A 14,129-nucleotide genomic window follows, 5' to 3' on the forward strand; every position below is an offset into this window, starting at 1 on the left:
TGTGACTTGGAGCCCCCTCTTTCCAGGTCAAAGCCAATAAAAAGGAGCCCAGGGGAAGTGGAAGAGCACTAAGAGCTTCACTTTCCCTTCTTGCACAAGAAGAAACACTGGCTCTGGTTGTGTTCTTGTTCTCCTGTCTCTTACTGGCGTACTGTATGTTTAATTGTAACTTAATAGGATAACCCAGACAATTACTCACCTTAAGGTTGCCCACTTTGTCCTCAAATGATTTGAAGGTTGCAGAGTTCCTGTGACACAAGTGTTGCGTCAACATTTCACAAATGTTAACTTTCGTCATAATAATACTAATACTAATAATGTCCCCCGCCTACTGCCCGACGACTGCTGGGATAGGCTCCAGCATGCCCATGACCCCCGTGGGGACAAGCGGTATAGAAAATGGATAGAAGGATGAATTATTATATTATACATGGTGGATGGGGCATAAAGATGGTGCAAAATGTGAGTATTGGATTGTTCCCAGGAATAAATTGGCATGGCTGAAATTCCAAATTTTAGTAGCAGGTGGTGCAAAACGTGAGTATGGAATTATTGAATAAATTGGTATTGCAGAAATTCCAAATTTTTCCAAGAGACGGTGCCAAACCTTTACATGAGACCAGAAGGGGCAATCGAGTAAACAAGATGAACTCGCAAAAATATGGATAAATAGAATGGCACTGGGTCGGTTCTGAGTTACACATGGAAGCACATGTTTAGATTTTTGATTTCATTTCTTTGCTTGACTACTATATATTCAGTAACATCTTAAAGCAATATTATCACATAATTGGACCAAGAGTGCCCACTGCCATTAGATACTATGGTGGTGTGATAAGAAATACCGTAATTTCCAGACTATAATCCGCGACTTTTTTCAAAAATTTTGAACCCTGCGGTTTATAGTCAGGTGCGGTTTATAAGATTTTTTTCGTGATTTTTGTGATGACTTGATCACTTTTATACACTCGAAAAAGGCTGTTGTGCGGTATCTTGAAGGAAAAAAAAAAAAAAATACTATTTTGAAACACTACTATGACTGCTGCTTATTCTGGCTGTCTTGCTTGTGACTATTATGAGCTTTAGTAGGAATGCACGCTACGTGACCTGCGTCAAAGGGCTCTGAACCAGGGGTGTCAAACTCATTTTTTTCGTGGGCTGCATTGTAGTCATAGCTTCTTTCGGAGGGCCATTATGACTGTCAACCCAAATAAATGTATGAGCACCTCATATTATATACAGTAAAAGCTACAAAACAAACTGACAAATAACTCGTTTTCAAATCAGACGAGTAAAAACTGGTCAAATATTTTTTAAACAAGATATTAAAAGTGAAAACAATTTGCAATTCTAGTAATGACACACGAATTTGATGCACAATTTGTCTTCGCGGGCCACATAGAATGATGTGGCGGGCCGTATCTGGCCCCCGGGCCTTGAGTTTGACACCTGTGCTCTAAACCCTTTCTCTTAGTCTGCCATGTGACTCAGAGATTACACAAAGCAGTGGCGCTGTTTGAACCATCTGCATTGTATTAAAACCCAATCAATCAGCATTTAAATTCAATTCTTCTGACATTTTGCGCACCAAAAACAAGTTGTAATGAATGTGAACTTTTAATGCATTTTATTCAGAAGGTTACTTTGAACCCTGAGGCTTAAATGGCGGCGCGGTGTATTCATGGATTTATACAGCCTTCAGGGGGCGCTCTAGCAGTAAGCAAGAGCGAGACAGACGAAGAAGAGATAATGCGCTGAAGAAGACGTGCTAGTTTGTGTTTTGAACATTTCGCGCATCATGCAGAACGCGATCAAGACGGACATTACTGAAAGGAAGCTTTTATACACAAACAGTCATTATGGGGGACAAAAGAAATGCATTTGATGCCGCTTTTAAGCTAAAGACAGTCGACGTTGATGACATTGTGTTGCGGCACCCTTTTCTTTATTTCGTGGTCCCGTCTACTCTGGAGCTTTACGTGTCGCTCGCTAGTTTAACGTAATTTAGTGCTTCGTGCATGAATAAGATTAGCATGAACAGACCCTCATCACACTCGAAGAAATGCATAAAAGCGACGACGAAAGAGAGACTGAGAAAGTGTGAGGCGAAGGATATCTAACGCTATTCCAATCGGACACTGAGGAAGACTTCGATGGTTTCAGTGCACAGGAGGAAGATGAAGACGATGAAACTCTTTTTTTCCCTTTTCTTTAACCAGCCCTGTTAGTGCTGTGCTACCGTGTTGCTGCTGTGTTACCGCCGCGGCTCAGTGACTTTCACAGGTATGTGTTTTTTTTTAATCCAGCCCTATTAGTGCTGTATTACTTCCGTGTTGCTGCGGTATTACTGCCGCGTCACAGGCAGTGTTTGGAAAGAAATGTTAAGGTATGTTATTAAAACTTTAAAAAAGCTTTCTGTGTCCAGTCTTTCTTTGTTAATAACTCGCGTGCACACTTCCGTGTTGCTGCGGTACTACTGCTGCGTCACAGGCAATGTTTAGAAAGACATGTTAAAGTATGTTATTCAAACTTTAAAAAGGCTACTGTCTTTCTTTGTAAAAAAAAACTCGTGTGCACGTGCGGCTTATAGTCCGGTGCGGCTTATGTAAGAAAAAAACTAAAATATCCCCGAATTTTAGCTGGTGTGGCTTACAGGCCGGTGCAGCTTATAGTATGGAAATTACGGTAGTCAAAAAAGGTTTATTCAAATGTTTTATGATGTATTAATCAGCATGGTTATTCAAAAAGGTTGATTCAAATGATTTAAGATAATTTAATCAGTATGTTATTCAAAAAGGTTGATTCAAATGTTTTCAGATGTTTTAATCAGTATGGTTATTCAAAAAAGGTTGATTCAAATGTTTTGAGATATTTTAATCAGTATGGTTACTCAAAAAATGTTGATTCAAATATTTTGAGATAGTTTAATCAGTATGGTTATTCAAAAGGGTTGATTCAAATGTTTTGAGATGTTTTAATCAGTATAGTCAAGTTTTATTTTCATGGAAAAGTGTTTTGAATGATTTAGAAAGGAAAAAGGGCTCAGAAGGTTGTTGGCGGTATATTTGGTGGAAAATAAATTGAGGGAAAAATGAAAGAGCGGAAACAGCTGCCAGGGTGGCAGCAGGCTTGCCCAATATGGGAAAAACATGGATTGAGCAATCCAAAGCAAGGACGCTGAGCCAGCAGTGGTTCCCACCTGAGAGGCAGAAAGGGATTGCGCAACCCTCACTGATCAAATGAGATTGTGCAATCCTATGCTATGGGAAGTATAGATGCCAGTAAGGGGGTGGGGCAGAAAGGCCTATAAAAAAGCCACTACAGACAACAGCGGGGCTTCTCTCTCCCAAAGAGCAATAATACGTGAAGAAGCTCGCGAGAGTTCCAAGGCCTTTTTCAGCCTCAGGAATCTTAGAGTATGACGCAAGATCGCTTGCTTGGATTAACTTGGATTTACTCAAAGAATTGGACATGGAACTAGGTGAGGGGAACGGCTTTTTCTGTGTTTAAGCCGGGGGGAGGACAGCCGTGGGGGCGAACGCCGGTCCCCTCGAGGCCAACCAATTTCCCAAATTTGACTTTTAGAAATAAAAGCGAACTGATCACTCGACTTTATGTCCACCAAAAATAGCATACAACTTGTAGCTACCTGTTCCTACTCTACTGTATTTTGTTTTATAATCAAAATGACTCTGTGACTGAATGATTTTATTTGAACGGGTATCAGTGAGTGAAATTGTTAAAGTTGTTGGAGGAATTAAGATTTGTAATTCTATTTCATACTTTTTCAATAAATGTGGCTTTGTATAATCATTTAATTCGTTGTGCGCTAATTTGTATGGCATATGTGATTGATTGTTTAATTTTGATTTGACAATTCGATTCGGTTCCAGGTACTTATGGTATAAAATCGGACCGTGATAAATACAATTAATAAATGTGTTTAAATTAGATTACTTGGATTATTGTTGGATTCAAATCCATTCAATTGTTCGTTGGTTGCGGGCCCGTTCTGTACTTGTCGGGCCGCGCTTCAATCTAACTCGGACAATTGACGCATTAAATTGCCTTAAAAATTATTTGAAGGATAATCTAATTCTGTTTGAGTATTTAATTTGTTTAAATATTTACTTCAATTGAGTAATTCATCCGTTGCGGGCCCGTTCTGTACTTGTCAGGCCGCGCTTAAATCTAACTCAGACAATTGACGCATTAAATTGCCTTCAAAATTATTTGAAGGATAATTTTATTGCGTCTGATTATTTAATTCGTTTGAAAATATCATTCGTTTAAATAATTAATTTGAAGCATTTCAACAGCAAGGAGTTTATATATGGTTAGAATTAATGATTAATGTATCAAATTTCCTCTCAAATAGTATTACTGTCATACTTCCATTAATTCCACTCTTCATTGAATGAAGACGTGTAGGCCCGCTACTTCGGCAACGAAGTAGAGCTGACCCATATAAATAGTTACTTTGGCACAACTAGGGCAAGTGTGCGCTAGATCAACAAATCCCTGAGGTCTCAACAAAGACATCTAAAAATATCCGAAATATAACAAAAGCCTCAAATCACAGAAGGGAGCCATCAGTATGGCGTGGTTATTCTGACGACGTGCCTCAAATTTAAGTTACTCAGCACGAGCGTCATTTGACTTAAGAGGGATTGGCGTCATAAAGAGATTATATTGATTCTTTTAGAATTAATTTAACAAAGGTGGTTAGCATTCGGACGAGTCCCTTCACCCCCGGCTTATTCAACCCTTTAACGGGAAGCCGGTCGCTTTAATAAAAAGTGCAGGTTTGACACTTGTGATAATTATAAGAATGTGTTTTCATTCTTGTTACAGCCGTAACATTGGCAGCTTCTAACATTGAAAATGTTGCCCCACGTTGGGCGCCACATGTCAAATCCTGCACTTATCAAACCTAAGCGACCGACTCTACGTCTAAAGGGTTAAACTCTTCTTTGGCCCCATTGCTCCGACACAGCTTTCATGAGGAGACGAGAGTTAAATAAGCCGGAGTTGGGAAAATATTCGTCCGAGTTGCTGACCGCCTCTAAGAAATTGATTCTGAAGGAGTCAATTTAATCTCTTCAAGACAGCAATCCCACTAAAGTCATTTGAAGCTCGTGTAGAGTACCGTAATTTCCGGACTATAAGTCGCGTTTTTTTTCATAGTTTGGGTGGGGGGGGCGACTTATACTCAGGAGCGACTTATATATGTTTTTTTTTCACAAATTTTTACTTGATCATTAAGACATCACTTACAAGTATAGTTGACCACTTCCCATGTTATTTTTAGTATAGTTGATCACTTCACATGCTTTTATATCTTTATCTTGAACATACTCAAAACATAAAAAATAGAGAAAACATCAAATAAAGCAATTAACACTTTAAAGCACCATATCCAAGTCCACTGTCTGCTGTATGTACACTTGCTCCATTTTTGCTCCTATTATATTTATTATTATTATTTATTATTATTTGTTTATTTATCATTTATTCAACACTCTTATTTCTTCATTGTTTGTGCCTTCTTGGGTTTTTTTTGTGTTGCTTGTATGCATATGTGTTCTATCTCACCAAGGGATAGTGGAAACGTAATTTCAATCTCTTTGCGTGTCATAGTATATAAAAAAAAATCAACGATAAAGCAGACTTTGACTTTGATAAAACAACCGAAAAAAAAATATATTTTCAGACGAAACTGGATGAGGACGCTCTAAATTTCACCGTTGGCCGTGACTCATCAACTGGGTGGGCTTAAGAAAAATGGCACCAAAAAGAAACTCATATTTTGCAGGTTACAAACTTCAAGTTGTAAAATATGCAGCTGAAAACAGTAATCGAGCAGCAGAAAGAAAGTTTGGAGAACCGTGATGTACCAATGGATTACTATTTCAAGTGACGTCAGTAGCGCGGCGCGGCGGTTGTTTACATACAAACGTGCCCACACAAGGACAACGGCATCATTAGCGGTGATCATTTCTAAGTGACACGGAGGACAAAGAGTTTGAAGGAATTAAGGATTTGGAGTGACATAGAAGGTTTGAAAAACTATTATGGCTTTTACGCACGCCCGGTCCTACTCTATTGAGTCGGGGGCCGGCGCTCGGCCGAGTGGTTGTCCGCGAACGGTGCGCGGGGCTCGGACATGGCCATTACGCACGCCCGGTCTGTCTGGAAGTCCACGCCGCCACACGCTTGGAAGTTTGTTTTGTTTAATAAAGAGCCGTTTACCAAACCCACGTCTATCCTTGTACTTTGTTAACGCTACAATATAGTTATGTAGTAGATCTGTGGAATAAAGACGAGGCTGACGTCAGGGCGCACGCGCGGCGATGTTGACAAAGGACGAGGAATTTGATCGATGGATTTAATGGAATTAAAATGCACGGATGGTTTGATAATATTATTGGCTTGTATTATAGTTATTTGAAATATAGTTTATCTATCGTTATATGAGCCTGTGGAATATTTTGAAATGCAAGCGCCCTCAGCCGTGCGCACCCATTGTTGACAAAGAACGATCGATGGATTTAATGAATTGAAGTCACACCGATGGTTTTATAAACATGTTATTCATGTAATAGTTGTCCTTAATCACTCTATATGTTACGTCAGGCCCGTTCTCAGCTCTTTGTTTGTGTTCGTCACGTTAGCATACCTATCGTTTAGCCTGTTGTTGCTATTTAATGAATTGGAGTGACACCGATGGTTTTATAAACATGTTATTCATGTAATAGTTGTCCTTAATCACTCTATATGTTACGTCAGGCCCGTTCTCAGCTCTTTGTTTGAGTTTGTCACGTTAGCATACCTATCGTTTAGCCTGTTGTTGCTATTTAATGAATTGGAGTGACACCGATGGTTTTATTAACATGTTATTCATGTAATAGTTGTCCTTAATCACTCTATATGTTACGTCAGGCCCGTTCTCAGCTCTTTGTTTGAGTTTGTCACGTTAGCATACCTATCGTTTAGCCTGTTGTTGGTATTTAATGAATTGGAGTGACACTGATGGTTTTATAAACATGTTATTTATGTAATAGTTGTCCTTAATCACTCTATATGTTACGTCAGGCCCGTTCTCAGCTCTTTGTTTGTGTTTGTCACGTTAGCATACCTATCGTTTAGCCTGTTGTTGCTATCGTTTAGCCTGTTGTTGCTCGTTCATGACTGTTTTTGGTGTGGGATTTTGTCGAATAAATTGCCCCCAAAATGCGACTTATACTCCGGAGCGACTTATATATGTTTTTTTTCACTTTTTGGGGCATTTTATGGCTGGTGCGACTTATACTCCGGAGCGACTTATAGTCCGGAAAATACGGTAATCTGTTGAGACACGGCGTCAGAATGACCCCGCTCTTTTTCTCCTGGCGGCTATCTTCCTTTGATTTGTTGCACTTGTAAAATCTCGGATATATTTAGCTGTCTTTGGTAAAACTACGGGGATTCGTTATTTAGACTAGCGCACACCTGCACGTAGCTGAGCTTAAGATATCTATTTCGAACCAGGTCTGACAATTCCTGATGTTAAGGATTAAATCTGTCTTCACTTTAAAAAAAACTGATTGGTTTACAGTATGACTAAGATAGAGAAACAAACGAGATTTAAAGTTCTAATTCCCCCATATAAAACCATGCTCAACATGCGCAACAACCAGCTCAGTGGCCTAGTGGTAGAGTGTCCGCCCTGAGACTAGAAGGTTGTGGGTTCGGCCGGGTCACACCAAAGACTATAAAAATGGTACCCATTGCTTCCCTGCTTGGCACTCAGCATTAAGGATTGAAACTGGGGGGTTATATCACCAAATGATTCCCGAGCGCAGAACCGCTCCTGCTCACTGCTCCCCTCTCCCCCAGGGGATGGATCAAAATAACACGGGGATGGGTTAAATGCAGAGGACAAATTTCACCACACCCAGATGTGTGTGTGACGATCATTGGGACTTTAACTTTCAATTTTAAATCATTCAGTTTTCTTTGCTCTTATAACTCTGATCTGATCATATGCTCTGATTGCAGCCGGACATCTGGCACCTTTTTTTTGGCAACAAGTTGGTTTATGTTTGGTGTGAAGTCCTGTGTTGTGGAGATTCTCAGGCTGGACTGCAGGTGCTCATCAGTGAGACAAATTCTGTGTGCTGTTTTGTTAATCTTCATCACTGAGAAGAGCTTCTCACACAGATATGTGCTCCCAAACATGCACAAGGTTCGAGCCGCATGAAGACGGAGCTGGGGCATTGTTGCAGGGATGGAGTGAATGAACTGTGCGGGCCCTGCAGTGCCGTACTTTGCCTTCAGTGTCCCATTCCACTGTAGATCAATCATTTCCATCTGAATCAGCACAAGTGCAGTTTCAACATCGACAGCAAATGGGTTGCGAAGCAACTCAAAACCCTTTTTTTGTGCTTCAAAGTCACTAAAGCGCCGCACGAACTCAGCGCGGTGTGTGCTCAGTTTGTCAGCAAAGTGCGTTTTGGGGAATACAGTTGTGCTGACTTGGTTCAACATTACTTGGCAACAGGGAAAGTGAGGCAAGTTGCACTGTTGCATCTGTGTCTCCCATAAAAGCAGCTTCACTTGAAATGCCTTCACTGCGTCATACATGTCAGAGATCATGTGGTCACGTCCCTGGAGCTGCAGATTTAAGGCGTTAAAGATGAGCTGTTTCTGTTGGCCAGAAACGCCAACTCGCATTTCCATTTTTCATCCCTCAAAACAGTGGAGTCTTTTCCTTTACTGTCCATGAACTGACAGATTTCGTTGCTGAGCTCAAAAACTCAGTGAGAACTTGACCCCGACTTAGCCAACGCACCTCTATATGATAAGGAATGTCGGCAAACTCTGAATCTATCTCCTGCATAAAGGACCGAAACTGCTGGTGATTTAACCCTTTAGCTCGGATGAAGTTTACGGTTTGTGTTACAGCACTCATTACATGGTCCATCTTCAGGACTTTGCCACATAGTGCTTCCTGGTGTATGATGCAGTGATATGCTGTTAACTCAGCAGTACAGTTCTCCTCAAACTCAAAGTCTGCTTTATTGTCAATTTCTTCACATGCCAAGACACACAAAGAGATCGAAATTACGTTCCCACTATCCCACGGTGACAAGACATACCGTATTTGCCGGTGTATTAGTCGACCTTTTTCGATCCAAAATCGACCGCAAAAAATCGACCTCGACTTATATACCGAGTCATAAAATTTAACTTCGTATTCATCGCTTCAAATGTGATGGTAACCAAGGCCGTTTCTCATGCATCTCATTGTGCGTGGGTGTGCGTCCGTCAGGCTCATCAAACAGCGAGAAACTGAATCATTATAAAGCGTTCGTCGCATTAACACGCATCCTCAGCAACAATTTCAAATATTCTCACCTCAATAACGGACATCGAAAGCCAGGCAGCGACGATGACTGCTGGGGGGAAGTACTGGGTATTGAGCGAATGTGCGAGTCATCGCGCGTCAAGCAACGACAATAACTACCGGTACGTAAACATTCAATCGCCATGTCTAAATGAATGTCGTTGGCACTTAGAAAATATTCGCCAAACTTGGCCAGACTTCCAGGGGAAGAGGCCGAATTTTCACTTGTTCTGGCCGACCGGAGGAACCAGCCGAGGCGGACACTTTACGGCGGTTGAGTCGTTGGCACTTAGAAAATATTCGCCAAACTTGGCCGGACTTCCAGGGGAAGAGGCCGAATTTTCACTTGTGGTGGCCGACACGGGGAACCAGCCGAGGCGGACACTTTACGGCGGTTGAGTCGTTCGCACTTTGAAAATATTTGCCAAACTTGGCCAGACTTCCAGGGGAAGAGGCCGAATTTTCACTTGTGGTGGCCGACATGGGGAACCAGCCGAGGCGGACACTTTACGACGGTTGAGTCGTTGGCACTTAGAAAATATTCGCCAAACTTGGCCGGACTTCCAGGGGAAGAGGCCGAATTTTCACTTGTGGTGGCCGACACGGGGAACCAGCCGAGGCGGACACTTTACGGCGGTTGAGTCGTTCGCACTTTGAAAATATTTGCCAAACTTGGCCAGACTTCCAGGGGAGGAGGCCGAATTTTCACTTGTGGTGGCCGACATGGGGAACCAGCCGAGGCGGACACTTTACGGCGGTTGAGTCGTTGGCACTTAGAAAATATTCGCCAAACTTGGCCAGACTTCCAGGGGAAGAGGCCGAATTTTCACTTGTTCTGGCCGACATGGGGAACCAGCCGAGGCGGACTCTTTATGGCGCAAGAGCCGTTGGCACTTAGAAAATATTCGCCAAATGCTTTTCGGAAATAGCGACGATGAAGACGAATTTTGAACTCTATGTACCGGCAATCACTTTATAATTATAATTTGTTGTTTCTTAACTAAAAATAAACCAGTTTCTAAGAGTGTTCATTGTTGTTAGTCTCTCTCGGCGCGTAATATTACAGGGTCATGAAGTAAATAATATTTAAAATGGCGTATAGATCGCTCGCTACAAACTCGCGAATTTGAACACATTTCGTCAATAAATTTCGCATATTTCTGATTGAATTTTGAAGTTTAATATAATGCAACACTTGAGCTCGACTTATACAAAGGATATATCATAAAATCGTAAATTTCCGTCGAATTTTAGGGGGTCGACTTATACACCGAGTCGACTTATACACCGGCAAATACGGTAGTTCAAAATGTACATACAAGTAAACAACACAAGAAAAATAAAACAAGAAGGCACAAAAATTTCCATTCATTCTCTGAGGCATTCAACATTTGCTATAACTTCTACATTTAACCGATTCAACCCGTTCCAAATTTTAACTGTTCATCTTTTTCCTACCTATTCCACAACTTTCCACTTACCAAAAGTTCAAAATTGTCAATTTTGAAATTTACGCCAAATTCTCTAAAATTTCATTTTTCAACTCAATTTCTACAATTTTCAACCGATTCAACCGTTCCAACTTTCAACTCTTCATCATTTTCCTACCCATTCCACAACTTCCCACTTACCGAAAATGACAAATTTTCAATTTTGAAATTCACCACAAATTCTCCAAAATTTCGTTTTACAAGATGGCGGCGCGTGCCCACGCAGCGGCCACTCTCTGGCCCGTTCGGCGTTTTGTGAGTGTTTACTGAGTGTTTGTCCGGCAGTTTTGTGTGTGTTCGTTTCGTGTGATACGTCGTGCTACTAGTGCGGCGGGCATGTTCTGCTCAACAACGGCGGAAGTGGGTTTTATGGCGTTCTGGACTTAGGTGCGGAGAGATTAAGGGCGCTCGGACTGCTTCGTCATGAAGCGACGCCGGACTGGCCTGCTCTTCCTCCCCCGGTTGGACTGCGTCGTGAGCTCGGACTGCTCCGTCCTGGAGCATTGTTGGGATGCGTCGGCAGCGGGTCTGCGAGGCAGCGGAAGAGGGGCCAGCGCGAAGACGTCGGGCCAGGCTTGCGGCCAACCTAGCTCGCCCAGCCATGCCTTCCATTCTCCTGGCGTACGATCGTTCGCGGGACGACAAGATGGGTTGCGTTCGCCTGATAGGATCCACGAACCGGACAGTGCGTGCCTGCTGTGTGCTAGTGTTCGCAGTGGCCTGGTTGACTGTCATCTTTCCGGACTCTGCTGTGCATCGGGAGCGGCTAGCGTGCTATCACTCTTATATGTTCATCTTCTTGTTTTATTTTTCCTGTGTTGTTTACTTGTATTTGCGTTGTGAACTCTGTCTTGTCACCCTGGGATAGTGAGAAACGTAATTTCGATCTCTTTGTGTCTTGACATGCGGAGGAATTGACAATAAAGGAGACTTTGACTTTGACTTTCTCAAGTAATTCAACTCGTTTCAACATTATTCGGCAGCATTCCCCAAGACGTTATTCATAGTCTTCGCCTTCACACGCAATTTCTCCAGGAATTGCATTTTCTCGTTTAACTTTAACATAGTTAATACAAAACAATCGATAACCGAATTAAGGATTAAGAAGAAATTTAATGAATAAGCAAGAAAAAGAATTACAAGTCTCGATTGTTCGACCAAACAACAATAATTCCACTCACCAATCACAATAGAGCAAAGATTATTCAGTCTCGAACTCCCCTCGATTGCAAAACTCTCAAATAGTAAAAAAGGGTAAGAGACAAAAGCTATAAAATGCTATTTGGTGGAAAAGTCAGTTCTCCTTGTTCCAAAAATCCGAATCTTGTTTAAAATGATAGGTCGGCCTTGATGAGGGAGAGGACAACGCGTCTCCCTCTTGCTGCCACAGAAGCAGCTCTCTCCTCTGCCAACCTCGAAGCCTAAAATTTGACAAAGTCCAATTTGAAGATACTATAAATTCATTTTAGTAGATTTTTGTCTAAATTGTGTGATTCTATGCATAATTCAGACAGGTCGTGTTTCTCTAGTCACTAACAATTTAACTTATTGATCTACTAGTTTCCATCAGGTAACCCCTATGTCAAGTCAATCTGACTTTGGCACCATCTTCTGGTGAAATTTGGACTGGCAATGGAGGTTGACTGGTTCAACCAACAAACCCCCCTTTACCAGTTTAACAATAGTTAATTTTGAAGAACTAACTTTTAAGTAACCCTTACTCAGGCCCCCTCCTTCAGGTCTCCAATGTCAAGCTTTGTCACCATGTTCGAGTGAAATTTGGAATTACATCTGAGCCAATTCGTCTGGGCCAAATCTAATACACATTCACGCACCATCTTGTACCATCCTAACCACCATGTAACTTGACACCACCAATATGACAAGTCTAATTAAAGTACTGTCTCCATTAATTAAAATATTTGACTTTCACTTGTCTTTACCTGGTCACCTTTCTCTTCAAACTCTGGGCTGCTTGAAAATTGTATATTCTAATGTAGATGCTAGCGCATCAACAATTAATCGACCTAGGTCAATATGTATTCATTTTTGTGTACACAGAGATTCACATGCAAAGATAAAAGGTACAGTACATATGCGTGGACTTATCTCACACCATTATCACCATTATCTCATGTACAGCACTTCAAAATTGTGTCAATTATTTTTGTGACATTTAGGCAACTGTTAATCCTCATGGCTATTGTTTACAATCCTTCAAAGTTGTGTACCGTAATTTCCGGACTATAAGTCGCGTTTTTTTTTTCATAGTTTGGGTGGGGGGGCGACTTATACTCAGTAGCGACTTATATGTTTTTTTCACAAATTTTTACTTGATCATTAAGACATCACTGACTTACAAGTATAGTTGATCATTTCCCATGTTATTTTTAGTATAGTTGATCACTTCACATGCTTTTATATCTTTATCTTGAACATATTTAAAACATAAAAAATAGAGAAAACATCAAATAAAGCAATTAACACTTTAAAGCTCCATATCCAAGTCCAGTGTCTGCTGTATGTTCACTTGCTCCATTTTTGCTCCTCTTATATTTATTATTATTATCCATCCATCCATCCATCTTCTTCCGCTTATCCGGGGTCGGGTCGCGGGGGCAGCAGCTTTAGGAGGGACTCCCAGACTTCCCTCTCCCCAGCCACTTCATCCTGCTCATCCCGGGGGATCCCAAGGCGTTCCCAGGCCAGCTGAGAGACATAGTCTCTCCAGCGCGTCCTGGGTCGTCCCCGGGGTCTCCTACCAGTGGGACATGCCCGGAACACCTCCCCAGGGAGGCGTCTAGGAGGCATCCTGATAAGATGCCCGAGCCACCTCATCTGGCTCCTCTCAACGTGGAGGAGTAGCGACTCTACTCCGAGTCTCTCCCGGATGACCGAGCTTCTCACCCTATCTCTAAGGGAGAGCCCGGACATCCTGCGGAGAAAACTCATTTCGGCCGCTTGTATCCGAGATCTCGTTCTTTCGGTCACGACCCATAGCTCGTGACCATAGGTGAGGGTAGGAGCGTAAATCGACCGGTAAATTGAGAGCTTTGCCTTTTGGCTCAGCTCTCTCTTCACCACAACGGACCGGTACAGGGTCCGCATTACTGCCGACGCTGCACCGATCCGCCTGTCTATCTCACGCTCCATCCTCCCCTCACTCGTGAACAAGACTCCAAGATACTTGAACTCCTCCACTTGGGGCAGGATCTCATCCCCGATCCGGAGAGGGCATTCCACCCTTTTCC

At 42.0% G+C, this 14,129-nt stretch overlaps 1 protein-coding gene across 16 annotated transcripts in view; it reads right to left on the reverse strand.

The window, feature by feature from the left end:
- The window catches only part of LOC148401278 (tumor protein D54-like), a 92,110-nt gene that overhangs the window by 29,054 nt on the left and 48,927 nt on the right, over nucleotides 1-14,129 (reverse strand). For 15 of the 16 annotated variants that reach the window (XR_015857086.1, XR_015857085.1, XM_088368633.1 and 12 more), the window contains one exon: nucleotides 200-248. The exons of the other annotated variant lie outside the window; for it this stretch is intronic. Coding sequence is in view for 13 of the 15 variants with exons in the window: in XM_088368633.1 (XP_088224759.1) it covers nucleotides 200-248 (49 nt within the window). In the remaining 2 variants the exon portion in view is untranslated. The remainder of the gene's footprint in view (nucleotides 1-199; nucleotides 249-14,129) is intronic. 16 annotated transcript variants of the gene reach the window in all.

Source organism: Syngnathus floridae, chromosome 2 (assembly GCF_059516105.1).
Source record: "Syngnathus floridae isolate MCC-2025c chromosome 2, RoL_Sflo_1.0, whole genome shotgun sequence".
In the NCBI taxonomy this organism is placed as follows: Eukaryota; Metazoa; Chordata; class Actinopteri; order Syngnathiformes; family Syngnathidae; genus Syngnathus; species Syngnathus floridae.